This window comes from Microcebus murinus, chromosome 25 (assembly GCF_040939455.1).
Source record: "Microcebus murinus isolate Inina chromosome 25, M.murinus_Inina_mat1.0, whole genome shotgun sequence".
Lineage (NCBI taxonomy): Eukaryota > Metazoa > Chordata > Mammalia > Primates > Cheirogaleidae > Microcebus > Microcebus murinus.
In genome coordinates this window covers 463,439-475,502 of record NC_134128.1, presented here as the reverse complement: position 1 = coordinate 475,502, position 12,064 = coordinate 463,439, and the positions used below count along the sequence as shown (strand labels likewise).

Here is a 12,064-nt window from a genome sequence, read left to right as displayed (position 1 = left end):
TTTGAAACACTGTATAGTCACTCTCAAAGTAAAATGGAAATCTTATTAATGTATAGTATCATATATTTCCCTATAATTTATTATGTCCTTAACCATTTATTTCTGGCTTATATAAAATTATGCAGAAAACAAAGCCTGCACATGATCGAGCAAAGAAAACTGCCAAAACAGAGAAGAAAAAAGACAAAAGAAAATCCGAGGATTCAGAAGGGTAAGACATAAAGATGCACATTAATCCTTCTCTTTCTTGTTAATTTATATTTTTATTTAGACAAACAATTTAAGATCAAATAAACATAATAGATTTTAGAAACATAAAATTAGTAATATATAGTTTTATAAGCAGACCAGGATATGATTTTGGGAAAAAGCTAAAAAGAGAAGAAGAAAAAACCAAAAGTGAATTGAAGGATGAGGATGAACCTATTTACCTATAAATAGAATTAAATAGGTAAATAGAATTAAATCTTGAAATAATTACAAAGGAAAAGGTTTTACATTGTTTTCTCAATGCTCTAGCTAATGCTTCCTATCAGAAGGTCATTAAATATGAAATGTGCAATTTTGATTCAAAAGTGTAGTTTATTATATCTCAAAGAAGAATCAGTACAGTTAATCAAAGTATGCTCCTAAACTATCAACACAGTTTTGCTAACTTAATGGTAGCTTATTTATGCCAGCAGCGAAGAAGCCTGGAGAGCAAGTGGCGACACAATTGTGAAAGGCATTTTCCACAGGTTGCTGAGAATTGAATATTTTTTCTTGCAAGAAGTGGTCCAAAGCCTGGAAGAAGTGGTAGTCAGTTGGTGCAAGGTCTGGTGAATACGATGGATGACAGAGACTTTCTAAGTCTAGCTTCTGTAGTTTGAGCAGCATTGTTTGGGTGACATGTGGTCAAGGGTTGTCTTGCAAGAGCATTGGCCTGTCTCTGTTGACCAATCTCAGCTACTTAAACTCAAGCATCCTCATCATTTCATCCAGTTGGTTGCAGTGGACATCTGCTGTCATCGACTGACCAGGTTTCATGAAGCTGAAGTATAGTGGATAATACCAGTGATGGACCAGCAGACAGACAAACAGTAGCTTTTTTGGATGAATATTTGGTTTTGGACTGTGCTTTGGCACTTTATTTTTAGCCAGCCATTGTGCCAAATGCTTGAGATTGTGAAAAATAACCCATTTTTCATCACACGTCACAATATGGTGTAGAAATGGTTCGCCTTTATGTCATGATAGTAGAGAAAGGCAAGCTTCAAGACGATTTCTCTGCTGACACTCATTTAATTGATGTGGTACCCATCTATACAGCTTCTTTACCTTGCCAATTGGTTTCAGATATCCAATATTATTAGAATAGTAACATCCCTCCTTGCTGCTAATTCACATGTAGGTTGAGATGGATTTGCTTCCACTACAGCTTTCAGCTCATCATTAATCCACTTTGGCCTCTAATTGCCCATGTGGCTCATTTTCAAGATTAAAATCACCAGAATGGAACTTCTCAAACCATCGATGTACTATGCGTTCATTAGCCAGATCCTTCCCAAGCACTTTGTTGATATTTCAATCTGTCTGTACAGCAGTGGTTCTGTGAGGGAACTCATATTTGAAAATAATAGGAATTTTTTGACTGCATGGTTTTTGGAGACATGGTTTCACAAAAATTGCTCTTAAAAGATAATCACAAGCTAAACTGTGCATTTCAGAGAAGGAGGATGTACCTTCACAATAAAAATAAAACAAGAGGTGTCAAAGTAAAATTTCAGAGATGACAGCTGTCAAACTTAATTCTTAAGGAAATCAAACATTCATATTTAGTAACCTAATAATTTGTTAACTCTCCAGTCTGAGCTATTTTTTTCTATCTTTACTTCTTAATTATACTTATTTTTATAAAAACAGTTATCTGGTTTTTGTCTATAAGGATTATTATAAAGTAGCTTTATTAAGTAAATGAATGTCTTCTTTAGCATTATAAAATAATTATTGCTTTTTGAATTTGCTTGTTCGAACCTTAATCTTAAAATAGTTTTAAAAAGAAACTATGAAATCAGTCATCATAGAGCTCCATAAATTCTGAAAAGAAATTTTTTGTGTCCAGGTGTGGTGCCTCACACCTGTAATCCTAGTACTCTGGGAGGCCAAGGCTGGAGGATTGCTTGAACTCAGGGGTTTAAGACCAGCATGAGCAAGAGCGAGACCTCGTCTCTACTATAAACCTAAAGTGATCTACAGAATCAATGCAATATCCATCAAAATACCATCAGAATTGTTTACAGATCTAGAAAAAATAATTCTTCACTTCGTATGGAACCAGAAAAAACCTCGTATAGCCAAAACAATCTTAAATAAAAAGAACAAACTGGGAGGCATCAGTCTTCCTGACCTCAAGCTGTACTATAAAGCAATAATAGTTAAATCAGCCTGGTAATAGCACAAGAACAGAAGCATAGATATCTAGAATAGATCTGAGATACCAGAGATGAAACCATCAGTATACGGTAATTTAATCTTTGATAAAGGTGACAAAAATATACATTGGGGAAAAGAATTTCTCTTCAATAAATGGTGCTGGGAAAACTGGCTAGCTACAGGCAGAAGAGCAAATCAGGATCCCTACCTCTCACCTCTCACAAAAATTCAATCGAGATGGATAACAGACTTAAACTTAAGGCATGAAACCTTAAGAATTCTAGAAGAAGATGTTGGGAAAACCCCATCAGACATTGGCCTAGGCAAAGAATTTTTGAGGAAGACCCCCAAGGCAATCACCGCAGCATCAAAAATAAACAAATGGGATCTAATCAAATTTAAAAGTTTCTGCACAGCCAAGGAAACCATCAGTAGAGCAAATACACAACCCACAGAGTGGGAGAAAATATTTGCTCTCTACACCTCTGATAAAGGTCTAATAACAAGAATCTATCTAGAACTTAAAAGAATTAATAATAAAAAAGCAAACAATCCCATCAAGAAATGGGCGACAGAAATGAAAAGAAACTTCTCCAAAGGAGATAGAATAATGGCCTGCAAACATATAAAGAAATGATCAACTTCTCTAATTATTAGAGAAATGCAAATCAAAACCACAATGAGATACCATCTAACCCCAGTAAGAATGGCCTATATCAAGAAAACCCAAAACAACAAATGCTGGCGAGGATGTGGAGAGGCAGGAACACTCCTACACTGCTAGTGGGACTGCACATTAGTGCAACCTTTGTGGAAAAGGTTGGAGATACCTCAAACAGCTGGAAATAGAAATACCATTTGACCCTCCAATAGCATTGTTGGGCATCTACCCAAAAGAGCATAAGACATTCTATTATAAAGACATCTACACCCAAATGTTTATAGCAGCACAATTCACTATTGCACAGTCATGAAAACAACCCAAGTGCCCGTCAATTCATGAGTGGATAATTAAAATGTGGTATATCCTAACAATGGAATATTACTCAATCCTAAGAAATGACGGTGAGCTAGCACCATTTATGTTATCCTGGATTAAGCTTAAGCCCGTTATCCAAAGTCAGGCGACACAAGACATGGAAAATGGGCCCTACATTTACTCGCCATCAAATTGGTACTGACTGATTAAAACTATGGTTTTCAAATGGTGGCAATGCTCACCAGGGATTCGGGAGGGGGGGAACCCAATCTTAGGGAGGTGGCGAGTATTTTGGAAGGGAAGAGCATAACTCTAACCCTTCTTAGGGAGAGGCAAAGTTATACAATGTAACCAAAATGTCAAAAAAAAAAATCAAAACAAAACTTTTTGTCGGGAGGTGGGCAGGTGGTAGGGGGAGGGGGAAGGGGGGTGTATGCTTCATAACGTGTGTGGTGCACACCACCGGGGTATTGGACACATTGGGGAGGGAGGGGGGCAGGGGCAATATTTGTAACCCTAACAATATTTGTACCTCCATAATGTGATGAAATGAAAAAAATAAAATAAAAATAAAAATCCTATTTCCACCATATCTTATTCCCTCTTCAAACATATAACAGAACCATATACAATAGTTATTAGATCAATAATTAGATATGTAGAATACAAGCCAGGCACATCTAGAATAATCTATAAGATGCTGTTATAAGATTACACACCAACTTTAAGAACTGCTTTTCAATTGCATACTATTTTTTTTCTGAATTCTCTACATGTTAACATATAAAAGATTGTCATTTAAACATGAATAAATTCAGCTTAGATATCGTAGAGGAAAAAGGAAATTTCTTTAAGCCAAAATTCTCTCTCTCTCTCTCTCTCTCTCTCTGTACACACACACACACACACACACACAGAGTCATTTGAAAACATTTTTTTGTTTTCTATTTTTGCTGATAATCTCTTTTACATTTGTTTAAAATGTATTGTGAATAAAATGTGCATTTCAGATAAAAAAATAGAAATTAGCCAAACAACTAAAAATAGAAAAAAAATTAACCGGGCACGGTGGTGTGTGTCTGTAGTCCCAGCTACCTGCGAGGCTGAGGCAGGAGGATCATTTGAGCCCAGGAGTTTGAGGTTGCTGTGAGCTAGGCTGATGCCACGGCACTCTAGCCCAGGCAAGAGAGTGAGACTCCATCTCAAAAAAAAAAAAAAGAAAAAGAAAAAGAAATTTTTTGGACAAATAGCTTTGACTTAGAGAAGAAAAAAATGACTAGAGAAGAAAACATGACCAATGCACTTTGAAAACCTCAGTCTTTTCACATTTTAATCATACCTATGAGAAAGTTAGCTTGAGAAATGTTATTTAGTTATCATCTGACCTGTATAGATTCTATGGCTTTCAAATAATGTGTGTTTCTTTAAAAAAAATTTTATTTCTTTAAAAAATTTCATCCTTTCAAAATGATTTAAAGTCTTCCTCAAAGAGGCAAAGCAGTGATGCATTTTAAACACCATGATATATTTTAAAACATTTTTTTGTTACAGGAAGATGTCTCCGGACAAAGAACTTAAAATAAAAGAGGATTTGCTTCAAGTCCAGGTAACACATACACTTTCTCTCTCTGTGCATCTATATTTAATTAATGACATATGCTCTTATATGTATAAATAACAGATGTATGTTATGTGAATATGAACATATTTGTGTGTGTGTGTGTGTGTGTGTGTGTGTGTACTGAAATTCTTCCTAAGATACATCTTTCCTGCTTTTCTCTGCAAGTTTCAGAAAATAATACAGTAAATCTAGGGATATTTACTGTCAAGATTTTAAAAAAATTATCATGTGTTACTCAACTTTAGGCAATATCGTGGAGGAAATATTATCATATTGGGGACCAAAATAGGGACTTACTAGTTATATGATTTTGGATAAATCCCTTTAACCTATTTGAATTTTATATTTTCTATAACCAAAATGGGTAAAGTGATAACTAATCTATCTCAAAAAAGGTACAAGAGTTATAAGAAGCAAATGAAAACTTCTTCGGAAATTGTAAACTATATAGCCCACTCTGTTTTATGTGATCCAATAAAAGGAATACAAGTAACCTGTTATTTCATTTAGGCTTTGTAATACTTTTTTTTTCTTTTGCTCCAAATTGATTTCTTAACACCCATCATAGCATCATACCATCCATTTCAGTAAATGGCTGGAGTTGTGTCCTACAAGTATGTACACACCTGAATGACTCAAGAACTAGATAACATAACTTTTGGAAAAAAATAAGAGTGATACTTGAGATACTGAATATAAAATGTACAACTTTATAGTATTAGTTTTCTATTGTTGCATAACAAGGTACCACAAATTTAGCAGCTTAAGCAATTTATATTATCTCACAGGTTGAGTGGTTAGGAGTCCGAAGGTGGTTTCCTGGTTGCTTATGCTTAGGGTCTCAGCAGACTGTATTCACCGTGTTGGCTGGGCTCTATGCCATTTTGTAACTTGGGAGTACTCTTCCAAACTTAAGTGGATATGACAAACTTCAATTCCTTGCGGTTGTTGCTGAGGCACTCAACTTCTGGGAGCAGTCTGCAGTTTCCTGTCACATGACCTTTTCCATAGATGGGGCACATCATAGCAGCTTGCCTCTTCTTTTAGGCCAGCTGAGAATCTCTCCTGTCTACTAAGACAGAGTCTATAATGTAACTTGCTCATGGGAGTGACATCCTGTCACCCTTGCTATAGCATATAACCTAATAAAAGGAGTGGCATCCCACCACTTAGCCATATTATATTGGTTAAAAGCAAATCACAGATCCTACCCACAATCAAAGGGAGTGTATTATTTTATTATATGGAACATAACTCCAGGAGGGAAGATCATCGGACTAACTTAGAATTCTGCCTCCATGCTTATAAGCTTCTTTTAGATAGAATGGCATTTTGTCTATTTTTAAAATTTTGTTATAATTCCATTATTTTATTAATATCGGAAGTGTTTAAGCTAATGTCCTATAAAATTATTTTTTATGAATTTAAAATAAATATTTTCTCTATAGGCATAATTTTTCTGTAAAGAATGTCAGTGGATTTAATGATAATTTTAGAGGAATTTATCTCCTTCCCCCAGCACTCTATTATGAGCTGTGTGGATATAGGCCATTTTACAGAGATTAGTAGATGATAAAAAGTGACTTGCTTAGGGTTCGAGAACAAATTAATAGTGAAATTTGAACTGCAAAAATGGCTTTCTGAATCCTGCTCAGCATTTACAATAATATTGAAAAATTATTTAGTTTTATTTCCTTATACAGGCATGAATAATAGATTATATTATTATACATTTGTTCAAATAATTATAGTGTTTATAAAATGTTTAAGTCACATGAAAAGTTTATTTTTTGTTTTTAAATTAACTACTAGTTGTTTACCTCTTATTTAGGGGGCCATTATTGCAGTAATTATTCTAATGTCTGTTTAAAGGATATGTAGATAAAAATCTATTTGGACTTAAGGCTTTCCTCATGTTGTACAAATTGTACCTTGAACAAGGATGCTGGTATAGCATGCAAATATTTTCTCCCATTCCATAGGTTGTCTATTCACTCTAATGATTGATTCCTTGGCTATGCAGCAGCTTTTTAATTTTATCAGGTCCCATTTATTTATATTTGTTATTGATGTGATTGCTTTTGAGGTCTTCTTCATAAATTCTTCACCTAGGCCGATGTCTATAAGAATTTTTCCAACCTTTTCTTCTAGAACTCTTATGGTTTCATACCTTAGGTAGAAGTATGTTATCCATCGTGAGTTAATTTTATTGAGAGGTGGGAATCCTATTTCATTCTTCTACATGTGGCTATCCACTTTACCCAGCACCATTTATTGAATAGGTATTCTTTCCCCCAGTGTATGTTTTTGTCTGCTTTGCCAAAGGTCGGATGGAGATATAGGGATGGTTTATATCTGGGCTCTCTGTTCTGTTCCATTGGTCTGTGTCTCTGTTCTTGTGCCAGTAACATGCTGTTTTGGTTACTATAGGCTTGTAGTATAGCTTGAAGTCTGGTAATGTGATGCCTCCCAATTTATTCTTTTTGCTTCAGGTTGCTTTGGCTATACAGAGTCTGCTCTGATTTCATATGAGGCATAGAATTATTTTTTCCAGATCTGTGAAAAATGACGTTGGTATTTTCATAGGAATTGCATTGAATCTGTAGATCACTTTGGGTAACTATAGGCATTTTAACAATGCTGATTCTGCTGGTTCATGAGCATGGCAGTATGGTTTTCCATCTGTTTATGTCCTCTGCCATTTCCTTCCTTGGTGTTTCATAGTTCTCCCTGTAGAGATCTTTCACCTCCTTGGTTAAATATATTCATAGGTATTTAATTTTTTTTGTTGCTATTATGAAAGGTATTGAGTCTTTGATTTGGTCCTCAGTTTGACTATTGTTGGCATATATGAATGCTACTGATTTGTGAAGATTGATTTTGTAACCTGAGACTTTGCTGAATTTATTTATCAATTCTAGTAGTCTCTTGGCAGATTCTTTGGGGTTTTCTAGATAGAAGATCATGTCATTAGCAAAGAGCGATAGTTTGACCTCTTTTGTACCCATTTGGATGCCCTTGATTTCCTTCTCTTGTCTGATTGCTCTGGCTATATCCAATAAAGGGCTGATAACTAGAATCAATAAAGAACTGAGGAAAATCAGCAAGAAAAAATCAAACAGACCCATTAAAAAGTGGGCAAGGACATAAGCCGAAACTTTTTAAAAGAAGATAGACTAATGGCTAACAAACATATGAATAAATGCTCAGCATCTCTAATCATCAGGGAAATGCAAATCAAAATTGCAATGAGATATCACTTAACTCCAGTGAGAATTGCTTTTATCAAAAATCCCAAAATGACAAGTGTTGGTGTGGATGCAGACAGATAGGAACACTCGTACATTGCTGGTGGGATTGCAAACTAGTACAACCTCTATGGAAAGTAGTAGGGAGATACCTCAAAGAACAGAAAGTATACCTACCATTTGATCCAGCAATTCCATTACTGGGTATTTATCCAAACAGAAAAAAGACATTTTCTAAATAAGACATCTGCACTCGAATTCTTATAGCAGTACAATTCATAATTGCAAAGTTGTGGAAAGAACCCAGTGCCCATCAATACTTAAGTGGATTAACAAAATGTGGTATATGTATGACATGGAATACTACTCAGCCATATAATAAAATGGTGATCTAGTACCTCTTGTATTATCCTGGATGGAGCTGGAGCCTATTTTTGTAAGTGAAGAATCACAAGAGTGGAAAAACAAACACCACATGTACTCACCATTACATTGGTACTAATTGATCAACACTTATGTACACATATGGAAGTAACATTCATTGGGGATTGGGCAGGTGGGGACTGGAGGAGAGGATGCATTAATTCACACCTACTGGGTGTGTTGTGCACTGTCTGGAGGATGGGCACACTTCTAGCTTTGGTGCAGGCAGTGAAAAGGCAATTTATGTGATCAAAGCATTTGTACCCCGTAATATTCTGGAATTAAAAAAAGAAAGAATGCTGGGCTAAGGAAAAGTGAGTATTGAAATTAAGCCTATGCTTTATTTGCCAGTGACGTACTCTGGCATAGACTGCGTCTGCATGGAAGAAGGGGTCGGGTCCTTTTTCTCATTCATCAAAGATACTGTATGGACTAGCCGTCAGTAGCTGTAGTTATACTAACAAAAATTATGCTTAGAGAATATAATATAAAATATTTTGTTATCCTATTAACTTTTTTTTTATTTATTTTTTTATTTCGGCATATTATGGGGGTACAGATTTTAAGGTTTCAATAAATGCCCATTTCCCCCCCTCCCTCCAAAAGTCTGAGTCTCCATCATGACCATCCCTCAGATGGTGCATATCTCACTCATTATGTATATATATACCCGCCCCCCTCCCACCTGCCCAATACCCTACTACTGTAGTACCTATGTGTCCACTTAGGTGCTACTCAGTTAATACCAGTTTGCTGGAGAATATATCTGGTGCTTGTTTTTCCATTCTTGGGATACTTCACTTAGTAGTATGGGTTCCAGCTCTAACCAGGAAAATATAAGATGTGCTATATCACCATTGTTTCTTAGAGCTGAATAGTATTCCATGGTATATATATACACCACATTTTATTAATCCATTCTTGGATTGATGGGCACTTGGGCTGTTTCCACAGCCTTGCGATTATGAATTGTGCTGCTATAAACATTCGAGTGCAGGTGTCTTTTTTGTAGAGTGTCATTGGATCATTTGGGTAGATGCCCAGCAATGGGATTGCTGGATCAAATGGTAGATTCACTTGTATCGCTTTAAGGTATCTCAATATTGCTTTCCACAGCGGTTGAACTAGTTTGCAGTCCCACCAGCAGTGTAGGAGTGCTCCTCTCTCTCCGCAACCACGCCAGCATTTATTGTTTGGAGATTTTTTGATAAAGGCCATTCTCACTGGGGTTAAGTGATATCTCATTGTGGTTCTGATTTGCATTTCCCTGATGATTAGAGATGTTGAGCATTTTTTCATATGTTTGTTGGCCATTCTTCTGTCTTCTTTGGAAAAGTTTCTCTTCAAGTCCTTTGCCCACTTTTTAATAAGGTTATTTGATTTTTTCTTCCTGATTTTTGTGAGTTCTAAGTATATTCTAGTTATCAGTCCCTTATCGGATGCATAGGATGCAAAAATTTTCTCCCATTCTGTAGGTTGTCTGTTTACTTTCATGACTATTTCTTTGGCTTTGCAGAAGCTTTGTAGTTTGAGCGTGTCCCATTTATTTATTTTTGTTGCTGCTGTGATTGCCTTTGGTGACTTCTTCATAAACTCTTTGCCCAGGCCGATGTCTAGGAGAGTGTTTCCAACTTTTCCTCTAGAGTTCTAATAGTTTCATACCTTAGGTTTAAGTCTGTTATCCAGTGTGAGTTGGTTTTTGTGAGAGGTGAAAGGTGTGGGTCCTGTTTTAGCCTTCTACAGGTGGCTATCCAGTTTTCCCAGCACCATTTATTGAAAAGGGATTCTTTTCCCCAGCGTATGTTTTTGTCTGCTTTGTCAAAGATTAGATGGCTATATGAGGATGGTTTTATATCAGGATTCTCACATCTGTTCCACTGGTCAATATTGCTATTTTTTGAACTCCTGACCTTGAGCAATCCGCCCGCCTCGGCCTCCCAAGAGCTAGCATTACAGGCGTGAGCCACAGCGCCCGGCCCAATATTGCCATTTTTGTGCCAATACCATATTGATTTAATTACTACAGCTTTGTAGTATAGTTTGATATCTGGCATATTAATGCCTCCTATTTTGTTTTTGTTGCCTAGAATTGCTCTTGATATTCGGGGTCTTCTTTGATTCCATACGAAGCGTAAAATTATTTTTTCTATATCTGTGAAGAATGCTGATGGGATTTTAATAGGTATTGCATTGAATCTGTAGATCAGTTTGGGTAGTATAGACATTTTTATGATATTGAGTCTGCCGATCCACGAGCATGGTATGGATTTCCTTCTGTTTACATCCTCTGCTATTTCCTTCCTCAGTGTTTCATAGTTCTCCCTGTAGAGGTCTTTTACGTCCTTGATTAAGTATATTCCTAGGTACTTTAATTTCTTTGTTGCTATTGTGAAGGGAATTGAGTCTTTGATTTGGTTCTCAATTAGATTGTTGTTGGCATATATGAATGCCTCTGATTTCTGTGTATGGATTTTGTATCCTGAGACTTTACTAAATTCATTGATCAGTTCCAAGAGTTTCTTCGTTGAATCTTTGGGGTTTTCTAAATACAATATCATATCATCAGCCAACAGTGAAAGTTTGATCTCTTCTGCCCCTATTTGGATACCTTTGATTCCATTTTCCTGTCTGATTGCTGTAGCCAAGACTTCCAGCACTATGTTGAACAGAAGTGGAGATAGTGGGCAGCCTTGTCTGGTTCCAGTTCTAAGTGGGAATGATTTCAATTTTTCCCCATTCAGTATGATGTTGGCTATGGGTCTGTCATATATGGCTTGTATCATTTTTAGGTATGTCCCTTCTATGCCTATTTTCTTAAGTGTTCGTATCATGAAAGGGTGTTGAATTTTGTCAAAAGCTTTTTCTGCATCTATTGAAAGAATCATGTGGTCTTTGTTTTTGCTTCTGTTTATGTGGTGAATTGCATTTATAGATTTACGTATGTTGAACCATCCCTGCATCCCTGGGATGAAGCTCACTTGGTCGTGGTGGATTATTTTTTTGATAAGCGTCTGGATTCGGTTAGCTAAGATTTTGTTGAAAATTTTTGCATCTATATTCATTAGGGATATTGGTCTGTAGTTTTCTTTTTTTGTGGCATCCTTTCCTGGTTTTGGTATCAGAGTAATATTCGCTTCATAAAAGGTGTTGGGGAGGATTCCGTTCTACTCGATGTCGTGGAATAGTTTCTGCAAGATAGGTACTAGTTCTTCTTTGTAAGTGTGGTAAAATTCGGGTGTGAAGCCATCTGGACCTGGACTTTTCTTTTTAGGGAGATTTTTAATTGCTGTTTCTATTTCAGCTGTTGAGATTGGTCTGTTCAGGGAATCTATTTCTTCCTGGTTGAGCCTAGGGAGGCTGTGTGTTTCTAGAAATTTGTCC

The 12,064-nt window shown here is 36.2% G+C and overlaps 1 protein-coding gene across 1 annotated transcript in view; it reads left to right on the top strand.

Annotated features, from left to right (window-relative positions):
* Window positions 1-12,064, top strand: part of LOC105881715 (coiled-coil domain-containing protein 7) — a 149,167-nt gene that overhangs the window by 111,517 nt on the left and 25,586 nt on the right. The window contains 2 exon segments of the mRNA XM_075997568.1: window positions 126-211; window positions 4,943-4,997. Coding sequence (XP_075853683.1) covers window positions 126-211; window positions 4,943-4,997 — 141 coding nt within the window.